General features: G+C 28.6%; 1 protein-coding gene across 1 annotated transcript in view; it reads left to right on the top strand.

Annotated features, from left to right (window-relative positions):
- LOC121132528 (endothelin-converting enzyme homolog) overlaps window positions 1-24,603 on the top strand; it is a 171,150-nt gene that overhangs the window by 74,154 nt on the left and 72,393 nt on the right. The window contains exon 4 of the mRNA XM_040727946.2: window positions 18,467-19,080. Within this exon, the coding sequence (XP_040583880.1) occupies window positions 18,467-19,080 (614 nt within the window). The remainder of the gene's footprint in view (window positions 1-18,466; window positions 19,081-24,603) is intronic.

Genomic DNA, 24,603 nt, shown 5'->3' on the forward strand with positions numbered 1-24,603 from the left:
TATGGTGGAACAATTTTTGCAATACACTACACTACCCTTCACCATAATGAAAAATTTATTGAATTATTAATGAATTATAGTTATAGTTGTTTAGTGTCATGATGTAGTTTCAATTTATATGAATACCCCCAAAAAGAACAAAGAAAAAAATAAATTACAATCGGTTACACTCGACTTGGGCTTCATTCTCGACAATCAGTGAAGGTAGAACTCATGTATTTCTTAATTCCCATTTTAATCAAATCTATTTTATAGTAGAGAATCATGTATCATTACATTTTATTAAATTAAGGAGGCAAAAGTAACGCCAACACTAAGCGTGAAGAATAATATTTTAAACAAAAGTAGACATAATTTGTCATCATAATTGATTATAGTTAATCCTATCAGATTTAGGTTTAACAATCATTTAACGCAAAAAAAAGTAATTGAATTTTATTACAATGAAGATCCCTTTATGCATTTAATAAAACACCCCTCCTTCTAAGACAATTTTAGGCAGCAAGAGTTTCTTATTTTGTTATAAAATTGACTAAATTAAAGAAAATATCGAGAATCTTAAAACAATTATTTTAATGTGATCCTAATCTTGCTCAAAACATAAGTGCACATCTTTAAGTGGTGGTTTTATTAATTATTATTGTTGGGTGTCGGTCTAATATACAAGTCTGCTCTGAGACTATTAATATTTTTAGTGGACTGAACTAAGTCTATTTTTTAAAGGAGATTGATCTGAACAAGTCTCCAAAGTATAAAGTAAAATATGTTGCATAACTTATAAATCAGGATAGGAAAAAAATTGGTTGATAGATTGGTGAACAAAAAATATGTGAACGATTTGAAAGCGATTAAATTTCCGTTTACAGTCTGAAATTTTGTTTTTGGCCAAAATACTTGTCAAAAATTGTCTATAAAACCCTGAAAACCAAACCAGATAATAACTATGGTCTTGTATCGAGTTTCAACTCTAAAGTTGCATTAATAAAACCAGTTGAAAATATAAACTCCCTTGTTCCTATAATAATTACTCGATACGATGCTAAAATTTCAACACAAATTTATTGGAAAATTGAAAAGTTTTGTTGCGTTTTTCAGAGACGTTTTTAGACACGTTGAACATTTCACATTATGCCATTTGCTTTATCTTTTTTTTAAGTTGTCAAGAGAATTCTGTCTGAACGTAATACTCACGTAAAAATCCTCGCGCTTCCTGATACCGGAAATAAAACCTGGCAGCTTACTAGCTCTCGTGGGCTCGGACTAACTTCCCGAATGATAATGTAGTACAGCAACAAGGCGGTGCTCATACCCACACTCCCAAAACTGTTCAAATCTGTTTGAATAATAACATCAAAATCTGGCCATAAAAAAGTATGGGTCCCGTATTCACTCGACACCAAACCTTTGTATTAGGCTTTCTGATTGTGTATAGAGTACAAGCCTGTACCTTTAGGCAAAAAAGCATCATGGCCATAGATGAAACCATTTACGAATATTGAGCCGATATACCCGAAGAATAAGTAAGAAAGACATGCTACGCATTAAGGAGACGTCTTGAGAGCATCATGGAAGCCAGAAAGGAAACTACAAAGCATTAAAGCTGGTCGCCAATATTTTTGTGCATGTAGAGTGGCTTCAGAAATATATATCGTTAAAGTTAAAGGTACTGATTGCTCAGATTTCAACGTCGCACTCAGTAAAATAAATTTAGTATACGTTTTTCCTATTTATTGGTAAAAGCATGGTATGATAACGAAATAACTTGTCAAAAAAAAAAAGGATCTATGGTTGTGAAACCCACCACAATTGTGCCCATCAATGCTAATGTCCGTTTAAATAATTAATTGATATAACGTAATAAATATTTAAGCCACCTCAACTTATATATTTATGGTTACCTGTAACGTTTGAAATAGCTTCCCATATAATAGACATTTAATAAATGTAACATGAGTTTAACTCTTTAGAATTATATTGAAAAAACTCTTTAATTATTATTTAAAGACCTATTATAAATGAAACATAAATAAATTATGAGCAATTGATCTGTTATAAACAAAAATTGGTAAATCGACCAACTCGTATAAAATATTTTTATGAATAAAAGGCCGAAAATATCAGTATAAAAGTTTACAGAAGCATAACAAAGAAATGATGGAAGCAACAAAAATTATAAATGAGCTTTGAAATAAAACAAATCTTGAACTAAAATGAAGAAAAGGAGAAAATTCAAATATAATTGTTTACTTCAAATACTTAACACCCAATATTTCATAAAATATATGAGCAAATTTCAGCTTTTGTATTCAAATTTGTGGGATAAATTAAGATATCTAAAGTTGTTAACTATAGTTTAGGACCTTGATTTAAGACACTTATATTGGCCCTGATAAAGTTTGATTAAATATAAGCTACCAACTTCTCATTATTTTTTTATTGTAAAGATCTGAGTGTCAGAATAAGGTGTCCTAAAAAAAGTTGTTTGGGATCATGAAACTTTTCCCTTTTTACTATAAGGTTTTTGAATATATATATATATATTATAACAAACAACATACCGATATCTTAAAAATTCATCTGGCCCTAAGGGCTTAAAGATTTACACGATTTTAAAGGGAAAAATTGCTACAAATTTTATGGTTTCAGCACATAAAAATTTATATTTCAGCGATTATGACTAATTTGATGCTTTATATTCAGTGATGGGCAAGTCTTTTTAACAAGTTCAGTTAAATTTGATTATCATTTTATTTTTTTAATGACTAGTTGAGTTAAAGTTAATTTCATTTTCTATAAAAATTAACATGTTAAGTTAAAGTTCATTTTGAGTCTAAAAAATTCCTAACTATTTCAGTTTAAGTTCATAAATTATAGAGTAATTTACGTTAATTTAACTTACCCAACAATGGTTAATGTTCATTTTGATATTAAAAAATATATCATTAAGTTAAAGTCAATTGAGAGATTTATCAAAGCTACATAATAAAGATTATTCTGTCAGTCTGCCTGGGTGGGATTTTCCACTTCCAATCAAACAATCAAGAAAAAATATAGTTCTTACTCCTAACAACTTCTGTTTTGAAGCTAAAAAGCAATTCAAGGGAAGCTAGCCTCGTATGATAACTACCGGAGGGAGCTAAAGGTGAATTACACTTGTTCAACGACATTTTCGCGGATTTTTACTTAAACCTTAACTTAATCTAGTTAAAGTTAAAATTAAGATAATGCAGTTTAATAAATAAAATAGTTCAGTTAAAAGTTAATTTAGATAGATAAACAATTAACTAGTTAATGTATAGTTAAATAACGATATTGAAATAATCGACCCGTTCAGTTAAAATATAATTAACTTAACCATTCAAATTTTTAAGTTAAGTTACATTCACTTCCTTCACTTCCCCAACTCTGATTATATTATATTGTTTGAACTTTATTTTAATTCTGATATAACTAAAAATCAATATTTTACTTTATAGTGTTATAAACTAATTTCATATTTTAAGTTGATTTTTTTATCATTTAGCCATTTTTCTGCATAAATATTTGAAATATTTTCATTATATAAAACATGTTTCATTACATTGTTATCGATGATGTCCAATTGTTTTGAAAAAGGTGCAACTTACAAAAAGTAACAAAAGATTGAGCCCCGAACAAACTTATCAGGTACTACAAGGTATGGCAAGTTTTAAATAAACACAAAGCAAGGACATCATAAGTTCATTTACAAAATGTGGAGAAATTTTTTGACAAACATAATTATGCTTTTTGATATCTCTAATCCCAAAACAGAAGAATTATTGCGTTTAATACTAGAAATAGATTAAGTTAAAAAGATATAAAGTTTTTAAAAATGCTCACAGTAGTAGAAAATGCACATCTGGGAGCAAAAGATAATGCCCCGAAAAAGAAAATTAAATATAAAATAAGTAGAATAAAAAAAGGAAAAGTAATTATTCGAAAAAGAAAACGGCGCACAGGTAATGCAAACAATAATGCATTTTCAAATGAAGAATGACCTATGATTAAACCATGAAGTTCAGTTCAAAAGGATTTAGATTTGTTTCCAAAAAAAGAAGCCCTCTGATCAACCTTTATTTTATTTTTCTGAGATAAATGTCTTTCTGTTTATTCTATCCCTTTTCTTTAAATTTTAGCGTCCTTTTGTTTTTGGGAACGTGTATATATATATTTATGTATTGGTTTGAATAATTTGATTTTCATTTGACTTTTAAATGTTGTTGAGAAAGAAAAAAAATTAAGTTACACAATAATTTTATAAATAGTTATCATTATTTTTTGATTTAAGAGACTTATATTTAGACCGAAATAACCATTTTTCAAATGGGTAATTAGTCAATTTCCGATTTTTGAATTTGTGAATACCAATTTTGGCTACTTTAAGTGTATTTCGGATCCTCCTAAAGAGTTAATAACAATGAGCTTGTTTTGGTGTTGACGGGCAATAAATATAAGACATTCCATGTGAAAAAAAAAAAACTTTCATAGTCAGATATTTTTTTATAACTTAAAGAGATTTTGTTCCATATTTGAACTTTCTAATTAGAATACTTTGTTTTTGTTTTTTGTTTTTTTTTAAAATTAGGGCTTAATACTTGTAGGTCCCAGAAAAACCTTTGTCGACGTATAGTTAAATAGCTTTTTTGTTTCTCTTTTAAATCCGAACTCTTTGTAGTTTATTTTTTAATTATTTTTAAAGTGTGATTTTATTACTGCAACTAATACAAATCCTCGATAAATAATATTGTCTATTCATATGATATTGAAAATATCTCTTGGTTACATTTTTGTCTACCCTGTCAAAATATAATAATTTTACATATAATAACTTTTTTCCATATATATATATATTAAAGTACCCATGGATGTATAATTTTATTATTCCTCATGGGAAAAAGATTGGCACAGCAAAAAAAAAATTGATAGGACTTTTTTATATACTTATTCTTTTATGAGTTAGTATGGTAACCAAATTATAGTTAGTTTATAATAATATTATATAAAATATTGTTATAATATTACTTGAGGATTTTTGTATAATATCCATGGTTGATGACACGAAATATTGGTGTATTATGTTTTAATTCAAAAATAAGCAAATGATTAAGAACAAAATGTGCACCGAGAATGGTCCTAAGGAAATTTTTCGCAATAACAATATAAATTAAATGTTATTAATGACTGATCAGTTATATCAAAGAAGTTGTTAACAGTTTTTGCATCTGCAGATGGGCGACAATAAAATAAAGTTAATAATTTTCCGAATTGCACTCCAGGCACACTGGGTATGTGTAGGATTACTGTGGACTACAAGACACGTTAAAAACCACAGGTATCCTGAATAAGTTTGCCCCCACGTCATACTTTTCAGTTACATTTCGACATTGGACAGAGTATAGTTGAAATTAATAATTAGGAAATAATTTCGTTAAATTGAAGCGACGCAAAAAATGTATTACTGAAGTAGGAGGAGAGATACTAGGAGACGATTAATTTGCCTTTGGCATTCTAGGCAATCCATATTGATTCTCAAAAGACCACAATTCCAAAGCCATTCGATGACGGTGTCCTTGTTGCAAAGAATATTAGTAGCCAATTAGTAGTACAAATTCCAAATGATCACGAGAATGGGAAATTTCTCATTAAAAATGTGTCTGGCAAATATTATTTACATAAGGCTTAACCGGATCAGCATAATCAGCCATACTTAATTATACTATATGTTAAGACATCATATAGGTAACAAACAAATAATTAAGCTTGACCAGGGGACCTAAATAATAGACTGTAAACTAAGAGTAAATATGAACACATTTGATTTCTTCATATCTTTTCAATAAGAAACCTAATTTAAATTACATTATTAATAAATGACTTGTTTATTTTTTAGTTATTGCTGATTTACTATTATTGGACTGTTGTTGGGTATAGAAATATTCAGTACAAACTCGTTTGATTGAATAATCCGACCTGTAAACTTATTCTAACAATTATGATTGATAAAATCATCCCAAATCAATTGGTAATCAATTTAATATAATATTAAGGATTATTATTAGGTAATAAATAGTTAAGTATTTACTCATTAAGGATGATGAAAACATAGGGCAAAATACTTCAATTAGGCTTTGAGTTCACTGTTATCCGAGTTGATTGATGTTCAAGAAGAAAAACACCAGTACGAATTTGTATACTACGACTCTCGTGCAAAGAATTCCTGAAAGTAATTCTACTGTCATTATTCATCTTAGATATAAGAAAAAGTCCTAAGTCCTTAAATAATTATATATGATCTCCTCTGGCCTTATTCCTCAGTCAAGGGATGGATTCCAAGAGAACTTGCACCCTTCCTCCGAATACTCCACTATAGCCAAATAAATAACCTCTTTCACACAATGAGACCTTCCTTCAACTTTTGTTACCCTTCGAAGTGCAAATTAATCAAATAACTCGAAGAAGTCGAGATCCTTCCTCTCTTCCTCAGTCAATATATTCTTTGTTTCACTTGTGTCCCTACACTTGACGAACCCAAGTTATTTTCTTAATATTAAAAGGTTACAAAGACTGAATTTCAACTATCTTCTGTCGCTTTCTCCAATTTCGGGATGGAAGGAGTAAGTATGACGTGTGGGCAAACTTGTACAGAATAACCCAAAACAACTACTGCAACATCAAACAATCACTTATAGTATCGCCTATGCTCCAAGTCAACGGGTTGTGCAGTTTAAACTTCTGGTCTCGAGGCAGATTTAAAAATACCACCACCGCTTCAAGAACTATAAATTACCCCTCTTAATTTCCCAATATCTTTTCCCAATCGCAGTTTGACGTCTGCTATCTGTGTTTAAAGGTTTTACGGCATATGGAAAAACTATTTTCGATGGGTTGATCCGTTCTATAGATTGGACATATCTGTAAATGAATAACTATTTGTTGTAGTAAAAATAATCGTTCATTTTAAATGTGTGTTTTTTTTTCATTAATGCTTATTTTATTGACAATCAAAACAGTGTTTAACATACATAACAGTTTGAATCGAAGATTTCCATTACTTTATACACATTTTCGACAATTGCCCTCGAATCTTTGACATCAAAATTACTGAAAGAGAATGGACAAAACAAAAATAGCGCTTAACGGGCTGTTTCTGTATCTAGACCATAAATACTATTCATATTTTAACACGCCTGGCTTGCATTTCCCCTGAACGAACAAAAACTTTAAAATATGGCGTATTTTCTCTTTAATGATGTCCATCTTTTAAGCACGCTCAAAGAATAATGAGTAGCATAATCAAAAACTATCTGATCAGTTTTTTATTATAAATTTTAATTTTTCTAATTATATCTGGAAGAAACCGATTAGACTTATACAACGCGAGACACACATTACTGAAGCCATCAAGGAAAATAATCGATTTCCTTCTACTATACATATTATGAAATAATTGCACACAATTTTCCCATTACCATATTACAGGAAGAAAGAATATTCCGTGGGCAATTTTCCTAAAGCTCATATAATATTATAGGTTATAATTTCATAAGCATTGTTATTTTCAATGTTCCATAATATGAATGTAATTTGAATAATAATATTATTATAGATAATAGTATCCATTATTGAATATTTTCTATGTATAACTTAATATGTAGAAATTGTAGCTATGATTTTAGATATAATGAAATATATGTACATTGTATAAAGAAAAAATTGACTTTAACTTTCTTAAACATTTCCATATATTTATCACAATATCGAATTCAAAATGAATTCGACTTGAAATATGGGGAAAAATCAAAACAAGGATAAAAAACTACTCTCTTTTAATAGCCATTTGGTCGTATCTTATCTTTTTAAAAGTAATTTAGTACTATTTGCCTAAAAATAATCGTTATAAAAAAAATTATAGCTGTCATTAAAATGAACATATTTACTTATTAGTTATGAAATTAAGAACAAATGGATACAACTAATAATTCTTGGTAAACAAATTTAGTGTTTAACTTTCTTGAAGACTATTGTACATAAATATACTTATTTGATTTCGTAATGAAGATATTCAATCCATTGAATATTCAAATGAAATCAACTAGCGATACAGTTGAAATGAAAAGTTGACTACTTTCTCTAGATTTTTCTTATATCCAAAGTTTATTAAAAAACTATAATTTTTGGATCCTTATACAAATAAGTAACTTCGAAACTCCATATTTTGACGCAATTCGTCCTTGATTAAATACTGTTTTTTACATTTCATCGATGATTTTTAGATTATTTTTCTGCGAAATTTTTTGTGGTACACTTTTGTTACGTATGCTTCTATATATATTTCTGGCCTAGGATACACTAAGTCTTGCCTGGTGCAATTTGGCATTCCCTTTGGTAAGTTGGACATTTTTGTAGCATAATTGTACTCAGAATATTTGACTTACCACCATCCTTTGTGTGACTTGAAAAAATTAATTTGCCAAAAATCGAATTAAGTCGTAAACATTTTCATACGATCATTATTCAAAACTTTCGACGTGGATTATCACGACAATAGTGCATTGATAAACTTAAATCTTTGTATGGCGATAAACCACCAATCTATAGCACTGTGAAAAACTGGTTTAATGAATTCAATCGTAGCCGACGCTCGCTCAAAGACGAATTCTGTGTAGATCGTCCAAAAAAGGCCGTTGTACAAGGTAACATTGAGGCTGTGCGTGAAGTGATAATACAAGATCGTGATGTGACATACCGTGAGATAGAATCATCCTTGGGCATTTCTTCCACCAGCATACATTCGATATTGCATATACACTTGACCGTAAAAAAGGTTTGTTCTCAATTAAACCTACATAATTTGACAATCGCTTTAAAAGAAGGCTCGTGTCGATTGATACACAGAATTGTTGAAAATACGCTCCCAATGCTTCAAAAGACGTTGATAAGATATTCACAGGTGACAAATCATGGATCTATGCGTATGAGCCCGAAACAAAACAACAATCGAACGTTGGGTCTTCGCGGAAGCAAATGGTCGCCTGTTTCTTCGGCTAAACTGGTCATGTGGCGACAGTTCCGCTTGAGTATCGTAGGACGGTCAATTCTGAGTGGTACATCACAATTTGTTTCCCTGAAGTCTTCGGAGAAATTCAAAAAACGAACAAGAGAAGACGAATCATTGTTCACCATGACAATGCCAGCTCTCACAGATCTAATAAAACTAGCGCCTTTTTGACCGGCCAAAATGGGTCATCCGCTGTACAGCCCTGACTTGGCACCCAATGACTTCTTTTTATTCCCGCGCATAAAGAAAAAATGGGTGGTCAACTTTTCGCCAGAAGATGCTGTTGAAGCGTTTAAAAACCCTGTTAAAACAAAATTATTCAGACAGACAGGTTAATAAAATGTATATGCTGTTCGAACAGACAGCTGATTCCCATTCATACAAAACCAATTTCTTTTTTGGAAATGACATATTTGTATTATCGTATTTCAAGTTTGAAAGTTACAAATTTAAGTGGAGTAATATTTTATTTGCACTATATTAATATATCATAAGTTAGCCATATATAAATATATATACTAGTACTTTGAGATGAACACATTACTTGAGAAGTATATATTTTGATTAAAGTTTAGCTTTTTTATAGATTTTAAAACCAATTTACAAAATCAAATGTTTTATTTCAGACACATACATAGTATGAAGGAACGATCAAATTAAATTCAATAAACTGTGTAGAAATAATGTAATAAAAAGAAATTCGCAAATGCCATGATCATTGAAGCCTTTGTATGCTTAACGCAATTGTTATATAACAGTATAAGTTTTAAAAGTACCGTTTTAATATAATAAAGATAAGGTCAAAGGTCACAAAAATATCAATTTCTTTCATTTTTATACTCTAACGTGTGTAGTAGTACTTTTTATTCGATCTTTTATTGTATTTTAATACAAAAGTTATGTTTAAAAAGTTTCAGTTCTCATATTCGTTATTATAACCGCTATATCCATTTGAAAACGACTTTCTAACAACATTCTTTACATTTTTTATATAAATTTAAAAGTTTTAATAATTAATGTGATACTGCTGAATTTTTAAAGTTTCATTAAAGTTCTCTTTTCAAGAGATACAAAAGGATGTTAAACTTAATTTTCATTTTAAACAGAAATGGATTATTCTAAAATGATTGATATATGCTCTTGCCCCTGACAATTACAGCTAAAATTGAAAATGATTTAAACACCAATTCCTATTTCCAATCTTCTTGATTGATTCAATTCACTTATTTACGTTAATTTATACGTATTTCGAATTCAAATCAATTTTATTTCCCTGAAGGTTCTAGTAAGAATATTATTGAATGAGATAGTTATATTTTGATTGATTTTCTATAATAAGTTTTTATTTTTTTATAATTTTATCAAAAGCAACAAAATAAAGTAATAATAGCCATACTTTAATTATCTAACAACAACAATATAAGCTACTTATTTAATTAAAGCACAATAGTTAAGAAAACTACTTACAAAATGATCTTTTCAAAAGTTATATTTATTTCGAATATTGGCCATTTAATTTGTTAAATTGATACTTGTAGATTTGTAGGTATATTAAAAGGTTAAAAAAATAGATTTGAAAGCGAAAACTAACATTATTTGATCTACCTTATATTTTTAATTCTAGTGATGTTAAAAATGGTGTCCCTAACCCCTTTAGGTGTGGGAGTGAACCCCCAAAAAGTTTATAAGTATAAAATATACCCATGTATAAAAGTAATTAGGGGTAGTATCCGGCATTTTCCTTAGTTATTAGGCGTCGGCGAGCAGACAATTTTTTCTTAATAATATAGAAGATAACTCCAGAATAATGCCTTTGTGTTACTCTCAGTTTTTCATGAGCTCACTTAGACGTAGCTACTCACTCAATAATTAGATGTTCTCTCCGCAAGAATAAAAAAATTAAAAAATGAGGTCATTCCATATCAAATTCAGTAGCCTTGAAAAGAATGATGAAAGCTAGTATTGGGAGCCCAACAAACGTCATATCTAGGAGGCCAGATAAGAAGGAGATGGAATATAAGGATGGAAATACTTAATGCTTTGATTTTGTTATCTTCATTTGTAACCATGGCACACACGCTTAAATTACTTATTCATTTGAACTTGTGTGCCAAAAATCATCCAAATCCGAGGGGGTCAGGTGACATTTTCTATTTATTTTCGGTGATTGAACGTGGAATGACCCAGGAAATTGAGAAAAAAAAATGATTTGATGAGCAAGGGAGTTCTTCAACTAGTTGATTAACCTCAGGAAGCCACTATGTCACCTTCCAGTGATTTCACATTTTTGTGTAAAGTTTTATTGTTTTCCCACTCCAAAGTGCCCCCTCACAGTAAAGTCCAGCGGTTACAAATCTGGGAAAGAAAGGGCCACATCTCTTTTTGTCTTGAGCCCAATATTTTTTATAACCTCAGTCAGAAGGTGTCGTGCTGTCCCCGTGTATGAGGATACTCCCAAGTCACCTACACGGCCCACCTGATGTTCTAAGTCGTTGGGGGATGCGATAAATCTTCTTGGTGGGGTCTTCCTTGATTTTCTTTTTCAAGCTTGACAGGAACTACGGATCTCACTTTAAATTGTTTCCTGGAATATAAAATACTTATAGTATATATTATATACCACAAATACCTCTAAGCAAAAAAAAAAATTGTTAAATGTACCCATGGCCAAAAATTGAAAAATTAATAGTTAGATATTTACAGTTTATGTTTATTGCTTCGTAATTTCCAATATTGAAATGAGTTAACCATTTCTTTTGAATAAAATAAGAATATTTTTGCCAATACCATTAACATAAATAAATGCAGTTTTTTACTTTGTTATTTATCAAGTTAAGTGTTGCATTTTATGTATTTTAAATGCACATGGAAACATTTGTGTATATCTAATGTTTGAAATAAATTTATAGTAAGAAATGTATAATTATTTTGCCAAAATTTTAGTACCATTTGAAATTAGGTATTTAAAAGAATAGTTTTTTAAATTCATTAAAGTAAAGGAATATCTTAATAAAAACTTAAAGTTTGGATTTATATTAAAATTGGCCCGTCGAAACTAAAGCAAGCTAGATGATATTATATAATTTAGGATTGTTTTTATGATAAAATGTACTTACGAAAAGTTCGTTTCTTGTATATATTGAAATAAAATATGAATTTAAAAATGAAATGTAATGCTTTTTGGCAGTATTTATGAATTATTTGAGCCATTAATCATTATAAATCTACTGCATTACGATGACATAATTTGTCTATGTATATATATAACTCTTATCAAATGATACTAATGACAAATTTATGTTATATAATTGTAAAAATATTTTAACCAAATAAAAAAAACAAAAGTGAATTAGAATTAGCAAATATATCATTAATACACTATTATGCATGTAAAGCTGTTTTATATTATTTATAATTTAGTAATATTGATTAATTAATCTACACATTAAAAAATTTGTAATGGATTTAAAGGGGCAAAAATTACTTCTTAAATCATTAAGGATCTCAAAAAATTATAAATAATGATTAATCAGTAATAATCATTTAAATTTGATTAAATATATTATATACAAAATTATATCTGGACTTAATAAATATTCCTTCTATATCTGATAACACTTCTTGACAATAGCTAAGCCAGGTTTTTTGGAAACTCTTGTGAGAGGTTGTATTAACTCTCTCCATAAATGGAGAAAAATATAGACGTGTCAAGGTAGTCAAATGATTTTTCCATTGCCTTCAACTATTAACTTTGCTTTGTCTTAGGTATAGTATTTTGTTGAAATAGCCATCTATTTATTAGGCTGATTTTTTCCTGTAGATTTTCACATAATATCTACTATTTGACCAAACACAACAGTTGCATTAAACTTTTCAATTTCAGAATATTTATTCTCTGTCGGGCTTTTAAGACAAATACCAAGTAAAAGTCTCCGAGCGTCTTTATTTTTTTTCTCTATGACTCTATTGTTCAAAATAAAGGCTCTAGTAGAAAAACCATATAAACTTTACCGCCTTCAAGATCCAAAAACAGTGCATATATCCTTTTGGATTTTTAATACCTAAAAGGCTGTGTCGTGCAAGTACAACTATTCTGTCAAAAGTAAATTAAAAAAATAAGAATGATGGAAAAAGTAAAAGCAATAATTGCGCTTTGTTGACCTGGGCACGGCCCGTTGGACACATCACAAATATACCATAAGAACATTTTATGAATTCTTGTCAAGGTTTTTGACAAGAAAGAAAAGGTCTTACAAGTGGAACATAAGCCAAGAAAGGACAATGTCTGCATACCATGTTTGGGGAGTTATAAAAATGTCATTATTGCCAAACTGCATCTAAATCCATGTAACTTTTATTTGTGGGGAAGCCTTATACTTTGCCATCAAGAGAATATCAAGTCTTTTGACGCAAATGCCAAAGTTATATTCTATGGAGGTCGCAAGGGTATGCAAATCTTTCAGATGTCATTTATAAATTGTTGTAGAAGTCGATATGGAATATTATAAATTATAAGTAATTTCTGATAAAACTACGGTGTTTACTTATAGTTGTTTTTTATCTTGAGGCCTTTAAACTTTGTGTGGACTTATTTTCAGCATCTTAATAATAATATAATTCAATATATTTGGATCTAGGAAGGAAGAACTGTTTTTTTGCTAGCAAGAACTGTGAGTTAAGGTCCTTCACCTTCTGTTAGTGAAATTGGATATTATACACACTTGGATTTATAAAAATACTTCATTTCCCAAGTAATCTGCATTTTCTCTACAATATTTCTTAGTATACTTCTAAATCATTTAATCAAATTACATAAAATTCTTTATTAAAACTAAATAATAATACCCAACTTAAATTTCATTTGTATTTTTAGGATTGCGTTATAAAGGTTTAGTGATTTATATTAACAGAACCTGCTTAAAAGTCGTTCATTAATTTTGATTTGTTGATTTGTTCTTTTTCAATGTGAGAACTGAGGCGTACAACAGTATGTAAAAATTTAATATTGCCATTATAACTATATATAATACACGCAATCTCATCATAACTTATGTGTATTTACTTGATTCTCGAAATTCGCATAAAGTAATGGATATTACATACAAATATTTTTAACAATTATACAAATCTAATGTTTTTACTATAAGAACAAACAATTATATTTGTTTGAAGACACAGAATCATCTTGCTTAGATTATTTTAAAATGATGATGTTTTTTTTCTCAGTATCTTATATTCACTCAAGAACTTTTAGTATATGAATTGATATTTAATTTTGAAAAATGGATGGAATAATTAAAAAATATCAAAATTTAAATGATGATACTTAGCTATGCCTACTTTGAATTTTGTAGAAGGTCAAAAATGGAGATAATACATGATATGTTTATGCTTGTAGTCTATTATAAGTACTTTTAATGTGTAGGTGAGGTCAAAAGGCGGACTCCTCTTTTTCACTTCTTCCTTTATTATATAATTTAGAATCCATTATTATATTTGCTATCAATATTTCAATTTGTTTTTTGAAATATGTTCTTTTTTAAAACAGTACCTAAAAAATATAATTAAAGTTTTTTTTGTAACTTACATGATAATAAAACATCAAAAGTAAGGTTAATATAAAGTTTTACTAAAACAAATCAGATCCTTTTCATTATATATTCAGAACAAAAATTTAAATAAAATATGCTTATTAAATACGGATATTAAAGACAGCATTATCAGCTTAAAAAATATATATGTCATACAGAACTTTGTTGATGCATAGGTGTTTACAGAAATACAAAACGAACTAAATTACCCCTATATATCTATATATTTTGTTTGAAGTATGGTTTTACTTCCTTTTTTAACCGAAGACAGAAGATTTAATTATTTCCTTCCTTTAGAGTTATTTTAGAGAATATTACCAATTTATGTATATGAATGCATACAAGTCAATATAAACAATATTGAATTGTTTGTTTTTCCAATTGATTTCTATTTGAAAAGTATATTTGAATAACTAATTCAAAATTATATTTTCATGCTTAATTTACCTGAAGAAAATGTAATAATAACAAACAATCATTATAACTACGAGTAAAGCTTACATTTTTCTATAGGAATGTTAAAAAACAGTATATCAATATTGTTAAAAATTATAATTGTTTGATTGTTTTTAATTGAAATATTTTAATCTAACTGATATTTATTAATTTAAAAAAGATATATAATAATATATATCTCGCTAAGTTTATTTACATTAGAGTGTCTTATTTTTAGGGGAATTTTTATATATTACATGAGTAAATATAGGGTTTTTATAAACACAATGAGAAGAAAAAAGTGTGATAGTTATGATATTACTTAGTTAAAACCTTTTTTAATATCAGCTGCCTCTTCAATGATTTTTTTTTTTGGGGTGGGGGGAAACGAGTTACTACAATAAATACATCATTGTAGTAAAAAACAGAAAATTATATCTAAATACATTGGAGGGACTCAAAACTTGCGATGAAATTTTTAAAAAAATATATCCTAAATAAGATACATGAAATATGCTTTAAGATTATTCCACGTAGGTGATCTTGGTTTGGGATAACAATTTTTTTTTAATATGACGAGATGTTTAGTATCAAAATATTTTATATGTATGGATTATTAACTCATTAAAAAAGTAGATAAAATATGGGACGGTTATATATCATCTGAATAGTATAAGTTAGATTATTTAAAATTTGAAAAATATTCTACAGGCATTAATATTTATAATGCTTTTCAACTTGGAAAGAAAAAAATTAACCCTTAATTACGAAAAATGGTTTTTTATGAAATCAAAAGAATACAACTAAAAACCAATTGTCGATATGTTGAAATACTAAATTCAGCTATTTACTTTATCAAATACATCCTTCTTTACAAGTAATTACAGCCTCGGCACACCGGGGAACAGATTGGCAGCTCTTGACGATGAAGGCCGTGCTCATGGGGTACCCTGCTATCATGATGGCAGCTCAGAGCCAATCTGAATTTGGATGAGAGTTTCTTCTCTATGATGCCCTAAACTGCAATGGATGGAGGAGGGCCACATGAAGACAGGCCAGGTGTCAGCCATATTGTTGCTGGAGAAGTTTTCCTTCTTCTTCGTTCTATGTCTCAATTCGAATCCTTAATAAAATTATTAACGTTGTAGGTAGTCTGGAGCGAAATTTACAAGGACTCCGCCCCTTTTTTGGCACTGACACCGGCGCGAACGAGATTGCAAACGCATTTCCTTTTTGGTTGTTCCTCTGACATTTTTGAACTTAGAGATATGGATTAAAAACAAAACGGCTTTATTTTTCTTTCAGCTGTACCTTGGTTGATTTTAATTAAAAATAACAATAAAAAAGTTGTATGTCCTAAAGATGGGTCAGATTTTCCTGTCGGATTAAGACAATAACGTCCCGATTATTTATCAAACCTTAAACAAAAGAGAAAAATGAGAACAAACACCAATCGTTCCTCCTCTTCTAATGTCTAAACATTATTTTACTCTACAAAAATCCCACTCCAACTCGGGGGAAATGAATTGTCATTACCTGTACTATATATTACAATTATTTTAACCTCTCAAGAGATATTAATTTTTAAAATATATTCAATAACGTCAATTTTAGCCAGAAAAAAAATTATTCATCAATTTTCAAATCATAAGCAAAAACTTTCCATATATTTTTTTTTCACTGCCCATTAAAAATTTTATTGGCTGAGTCAAAATAACAGATCATCCTAAAAACAGAACAGGCATCTCTGGGTAACACAAATGTATATAAAAAATAGTTGCTTATAGTAATGGTTTTTAACAAATATCGTAGAAACTAAGATTGTAGCCATTGTTGTCATAATTTAGTGTAGATAAATGAATAATGATGAATACTTCAAGAAATCTTAGAAAATTTAATGTTAATAGTTACTTTCAATTTGGCAAATAAATTATGTAAATTGAACATACACTTTAATTTAACATTTATTAAGGACAATTGTTTATTCAGTATGAAGAAGTGAAATATTTAAAAATTGGACTTCAATTTAAAATATTTATGTACATATATTATAAAGGATGGTCCAGATGAATTGGGAAAATCTTCAATGGCTTATTACAAACAAACTACATGGGATAAAACCATATTTTTTTTATATTATTTGAAAGCTACTTTAATTAACTTCAATTACTGATAATGAAATCCGCCTCTCTGGATAATCTCAGCCACATAGCACTGGAAGCATTGGTAGGCCCGGACAATTGTGTGTTGATTCAGATATGGCATAGTACAGCTTCTCATTTTGCGTTTTTAATTTATATTCCCTGGATAGATGGAGTAGACGTTGAAGAAATGACACCGTCCAACATGACTATCAACCCAAAAATAAAACATATTTAATTTCATAATAAACAGTTAAACGATTATAATAATTACGTTATGTATCATTTTTTAAACTACTTCAATCATTTTGCAATTCCTTAGCATATCGATTAAAATGCTTAAAAAAACCTTTAATGTAGAGTTATGTTAGTCCTTAATTGTTTGGTCTAGTTCGATCTAGAGATCTTAGAAACAGTCTTATAAGTCGTCTGGACCGTTTCATAGGAATGTTAGAACAAGAACAGATTAATTAAAAAATTAGACCACAATTTAAAAAAAGTACAACCTCCATTAAAAAACATCCATAATTTATCTATATAACAACTGTAGTTACATAGCATCTCGGTGGGTTATATCATGTTATTTTGACATCACACCTAATAATAATAACTATAACATTAAAGTGATTAAAGTAATTGATGATATAAGAAAAGTCATGAATTAAAAAATAGTTATTTCGTTAATGAAGAACTCAGAGTTGTTATTCTGACATCCCTCGCATTGCATTAAATGCAATAATTATTGATGTTTATATAAACAGTTGTGATATAATAAATACTACGCAAAACATAACAAAGTTATGTTTTCCACTCAGTTTGTTTGTTTGTCATCAGGATTACGGTTATAATTACAACCCGATTTCAGTAAAACTTAAGTCATATTATATTATAAACGTTAAAAAAGCATAGTCGACCATAACTTTATAACTAATTGAGATAAATCACACAAATTAGTGACATTTATTAGGTATAAAGAAAGCACTTAATATAGATTTTTTATAAAAAAGGCCAAGTTCACATAAAAGGTGAAAAATGTTCAACAATACCTAATTTTGACTAAGAATAGAGAATATTTTTTATATTTACGAGAACTGATTTTAGGCAGAAGTTTGCGCTCCACTGAGTGACCATTCTAGTTTTGATATGTATTTGATTTTAACTGTTGTCTAAATTTTTAAGTATGTATAAAATATAAATCTATTTTTACTCTTAATTTATAGAATGCAAGATCAAGAGGATTCCTCAATGTTTGGAATTTCCAACAGTATAAGCGTTGCAATGAATGAAGTAATAAATTTTGAAGAGAAATTAGCAAATATTACGACTGGAAAAATAGTTGATCTGAAGGATTTAACTTCTATGAGTGTGACTCAACTTCAAGAAGAATTTCCCTTCATGAACTGGACTTCTTTTTTCCACTCTGCATTTGCAAACATTGATGATGAGTTCCTAGACACAGAATATAATGTTTTAGTACAGAAAGATTATATTCAGGGAGTATCAAAACTTGTGAGCTCTACAAGTCAAGCAGAACTTATAAACTACATGACTTGGAGGCTCCTCGCTGCATTTTATCCAAATAGACCCAGAGATGAATCTCAGAGAAGAGAACAATGTTTAGCAGAAACTGAAGATGTATTTGCTCCTGTTGTTACATCTCTTTATGTTAAAGCAAAAAACGTGAATACTATGGATGAAATAATTGAGCAAGTTGACTCTATGGTCGACACCATGAAGCATGCATTTAAAGAAAATTTAAAGAAACTGTCCTGGATTTCGGACGGCTCACGTAAATCAGCCGAGACAAAACTAAACCATATGATTGATCTAATAGGTAAGTACACTTTTACATATTCTTACTCACATGGGTCATTCCATATGGAAACAGATTTGACTCAGATTTAGTTTGTGATATCCCTAATAGTGATGAAATATTGTAATTATATCCAACTCTGAGATAAAAGGTCTAAAAATTGATTAGTGATATACTGTAAACCAAAACAACGATAGGCAAGTTGGGTAAGAAAAACTTATTTAATAATTTTTACTACTTTTGAAAATGAAAAAAAAAAGAAGTTTAAATTACGTTTTTTTATCGTATAATAATATCATAATGTGTACGTTTTGATGTATAAAATTTTAACCATTTATAGATGTAACAATTATAAATCTTTAAAAAAAAGTAAAAAGGGATAAAAACAAAGAATTATGAGTAACTGTGGTATTTATAAAAGTGATAACTTCGTTTATAATGTAAAAACATAAAAGAATGTTTCATCCAACGTACATTTTTATAGTAAAATCAAATAAATTTCTACAAAATACTTGTGAATTTTTATAAATCACACCATTACTCCAAATTCCATTACTTTATCACTTAAACTTTGATAATGTAAGATGAAAGTTAACTTCTTTTTTTTCTGACAAAAGTTAAAAAATGTATCATGAGTTTTGTTCAAATATGTGATAGCCTTTTAAATAATTTATTATACTTGCATTTCATTGCTTTGGTTTACAATATATAACTAATCAAAAATTCATTAAAATGCTAATTTAGTCCACATTACGAACTTAAGATTCTTTGTTGGATTGAGTTATGGATCGAATATTTTGTTTCGGAGTAGAACTAATATCAATGATACCATATGTCAAATTTGATTAAAATTTGGTACCCTCTGAAAATTTTCGTGGAGTGACCTACAAAGAGACATCATCATTCAAAATAGTACATTAAAATAATAAAATATTATAGTAAAATAATCGATTATTTACTATAAATAGTTACAAATATGGTAAATACAAAACTATGGGATAATATACAGTCAAATCTAGATAAAGAAAACTGCTATTTTTTAAGTGAATAGTTAACTAAATCAAAACTGTTCTTATATCCAAAGTATATAAGAAAAACCATTTTTGGATACTTATGCTAATTAATAATTTTGAAACACCTCATTTTGAGGGAGGCAGTGTTTTATTGTATACTGTTCTTGGCAGACCATCCATGATTTTAAGTTTTTTCTTTTAGCAAAAGTTTTTTTCATGGGTACCCATGATATGTATATTTATAAAAAAAAATGTTAAACTAATTGAAAGAGCAACATAAAGAATAAAAAAATTCCCACCAGCTTACAATTTTTAGCTATAAAAAGAAGAAAATCATTTTTTGCATTCTTCATATTCATAAAATCCAAATGAAGTTTATCAAAAAAAAAAAAAAGGAGAAAAAAGTTGACCTTATTCGGATTTTGTACGTTGTGTTTCTTTCATGCAATTTATTTTATGTAGTAAGAAATTTGTTTCTTATAAAACGTTGACTATAATTGTATTTTTTCTTATATCATGATTGGACTGTAAATATACACTATTCTTCAAGCGGCTACCATCGATACATTAAGAGGTTAACCCAAAGATAATATAAACTAGTAGAGTAACTACTTTTCTTTTGGCTGCTCTGTCAAAAAACGATAGATAAAAAATTGTTGACACTGTTCGATTAGTGGGAGCAATCTTTTAGGAAGTCTGTGCTCAATACTCTATCACTCAAAGAAGATATTTTGACGCTATTAACATCTTGCTTTTGATAAAAATGCTCTCAAGAAATTGTTGTAAAAAATTGGTCGGACTAAACATTTTCTTCTTTTCCAAAACTTTTTTCGTCTCATATTTCAGAAACTGCAATAAGAGCTGATATTGAAGTTTTATTCATTTTGTTATAAAAACATTTTTAAATATGCACATAAAGATCTTCCTGAAAGAGTTTAAAAGCATTTTAATAACAATATTCACTTAGGTATAAACAATCAGCATAGCTATTATTTATGTACTTTTTCATGATAAGAAAGAGTAATATTATCATATTTTTTTATACATTGTGTGAGGTCTATTTTTGCAAATATTTTTTAATAACATATTTGATATAAATAACTATTAATCTAAATCAACCATTAATTTATGGATTAAATTAAAACTATTAAACAGTGTTAACGTACAAAAAGACAAATGATACTTTAATAAGCACATAAAAATGTTATAAATTAAAAAAAAAATCGTTTTTGCATTAATCCATTTCGTATTTTTGCATCTTCTTAGTATAGTGAATGACTAATTAAAGTTTGATTTTACATTTTAAATGCATCACAATTTATAGGAATTTATTTAAAGTATCTTTCTATAAATTAAATTTTTATTTTTGAATGAGAAAAAATTTGCAAATCAAAGTAGTTTGATTGTTTTTTATCCATAAAAATGATAAATCTACTTCTTTGTCGGTTCTTGCAAATATGGATTGTTAAGAATTTCACAGATGTATGTGGATTTTATTGTTTTATGCTTTTTTATCAAACTGAAAGTTTGTATGTATATTCCGAGCTAAAAGGTCATATTTTATGAGGAATATATAAGTCATAAGAAACAACTTATATTATATGTAGGGTATACTAGGGGCCTCCCCTTCCTTGAATTTTTTTCTCACCAATTTCTATAATAAATTTTCAAAGTAAAAAGAAGTAACTCACAATTGAAGTAATCAATGAAGCCTTTTTATGCTTAAAGCAATAGTTATATAATATTTTAAGTTTAATTAAGTACAATTTTAAGGTCATATAAAAAGATCAACGGTGACAAAAAAGGTCTTTTTTTTATCGTGTATACTATGGTGTCCAATTTTCGGGATCACCTGTTAATTCGAACCTTTATTACATTATAATGAACAAGTTATGTTCGTAAAGTTTCAGTTTTCAAGGAACGTTTTTTTACCACTTCTACCATTTGAAAATCATTTTCTTTTAACGGCATTCTCTATTAGGAAAGGGATGCAGAAGTTTGAATTTTAAAGTTATGTTGTGGAATTTCAAAAGATTAATTAAGTTCCTATTCTCAAGTGATACATAATAATATAATTCTTATTTTTCAATTTTGAAGAAAAACAAACTGTAGCCCAACCAAATACTTTGGATACTCAATCTAAAATTTAATTTGCTTATTTTCATGAATTAACCTCCCCCAACTCCTCTTAGTTGTACTGGACTATAAATAGTGTTGTATAAAAAGATTACCTTGAAATCACAAGAGACATTTGCAGTTCCAACTTAAGCATAATCTTATTATTTATACGTATGATGCTCTACATTGCAGTAGTCCTATCCTATATGTCCATACTATATAGGAAGTTGTATTTGTGTTAATTTTCTTCATCTTACAGCTGCTTGCAGCTCATCTTATAAAACGTCATGACAGATAAGCTTTTTGCCTCCAAAATATTATTTAAATTGTCAGGAATACCACGTTAATTTTAGGTTTTTTTTATTTTTGATACCAAAAAGGTCATATTTTATGCAGCTTTAAGTCTAATTTTTGTTGAAAATAAATTGTTGTGGGCAATATTGTATTATTTTCGTACATTTTTTTATCTATTTTTGCATTATTATTTTTATATTTCAAAGACTTAATATTTTGTGATCTTTTTTTTATTCATATGTTGTGTTCAAGTAATGATTATATACAAATTACAAATTGTAAAAGTTATAACCAAAAAAGGAGATAGATGTATTTTAAATGACGTACTTCGGATGAGGATAACACAATTATTGAGTATTCCATGGATTATCGATATATCAATGGTTTCATTTTTGACTATTGTAATAAAAATTATTCAAAGTTAAGATTTATATGGCTCATTATAAAGTTACAAGAGTTATATTAGTCATGAATGCATAATAATCAAGTAATTTTAACAGATCAAAATGCTCACCTAATAGTTTTGTATTTTGAATGATAAATGTTGTACGTAACTAATGCATTTTAGGACAAAAAAATTGCGACTTGTACAATGGACAAATAAAAAGTCCCCCTTATTCAAAAATCGCAAAATGTACTCAACATATATTAATATAATCAAAGTTTTGTCTCTGTGTTTGTGTGAGAAATGCTCATTTTTCACTACTCGCGTGTGTAGTTTCAGCTTGGTGTGTCATATCAAAAAAGAAATGAAGAGGTTAGTGCTTACATTTAGGGTTGTAAATCTTTTTCATTTTTATTGTACATATTATGTAGCCATTGGCAATCTGAACCATTTTTATTTTCGCAAGCTGATGTCAGTATTTTTTTTAAGGAAAGAACAACTAAGTATTGAGTTCTTACGGTAAGTGGGCTCATGATTTCTAGGATACTCAGACGTTTAAATTTACAATTATATATTATACTAATTCGCTAAAAAGTATTAAAAGTATATTTATATATATTAGACTATTTTAAGCTTAATTAAGCTGTCCATTTCTTAATGTATATACTAGTGAACTGGGAGGATTTCAATATTCCTCATTGTATAATAATAATACAAGAAATACTACTCTACAATAATAGGAAGAAAAAAATTAAACATACGTGTGTACCTCAATGACAAAACTTCAAAATTTTGTATAACAATATATTTTGTTTTTTGCACTTTATTCATTAATACAATACAATGAAACAATAGACTATCGACCGATCCCACAAAATCAAGAAAGACAGATGGTTAGCCACAGAGAGAGATAATGCCCCCCCCCTACGTCTGTAAAACCAGGTTTTTGGCGAACATTACTTTTGATATGATTAGGGGGTAACGGCAATTTAATGCCCCCAATTTTCTTTGAGACAAAAATGCCGGGAGTACTCTGAGATCCTGTTTCACCAAGTTATGCCTTGGATGAAACCTGAGGCCAATGGTGACGAGTTTCTGATTCAACAAGACTCCGCCCCCTATCAAAATACCTGCAATACCCAAAACATGTTTAAAGGAGAGAAAGTGTCATTTTTTCTCCACCACACCCAGGCCTTTAACTCCTTCTATATGAATCCCATAAATTACTTCTGTTAGAGGGAGTTAGAAAGAAAAGTCTTTGTCAATTCACACTACAGCATCGACTACTTGAAGGCATTCATCATCAAGAAGAGGGAAAAAGTCTATGGTTTGAATACAAATATCCTTTTGGTTATAGAAATAATCTATTAATTTTCACACAATAACTGTATGATAGGGTTTTGTTAATTAAAAAGTGAAATAATTTACCAACTTCATCACTGGAGTTTTAAAAAAAAAACCAAGAATAATTTTGTTTTATTCTACAACCACAACTCGATAACAAAGTTATAGAATTTCACTATTATTTGATTTGTATATTTAAGGTGGTCAAGATAAATTGTGAAAAAATTTAAAGGCTTATAACGGACGAACTACATCGGGGCGAACCATATTTTTTATTTTATTTGAAATCTACATTTAATGACTCTCAATTATTTTTAGGAAAATTCCCTCTCTTAATAACCTCCCCCACATGGCGACGGAAGCTTTAGGGTTACTCCGTACGGATCCAGC

Source organism: Lepeophtheirus salmonis, chromosome 2, assembly GCF_016086655.4.
Source record: "Lepeophtheirus salmonis chromosome 2, UVic_Lsal_1.4, whole genome shotgun sequence".
Taxonomy (NCBI): domain Eukaryota; kingdom Metazoa; phylum Arthropoda; class Copepoda; order Siphonostomatoida; family Caligidae; genus Lepeophtheirus; species Lepeophtheirus salmonis.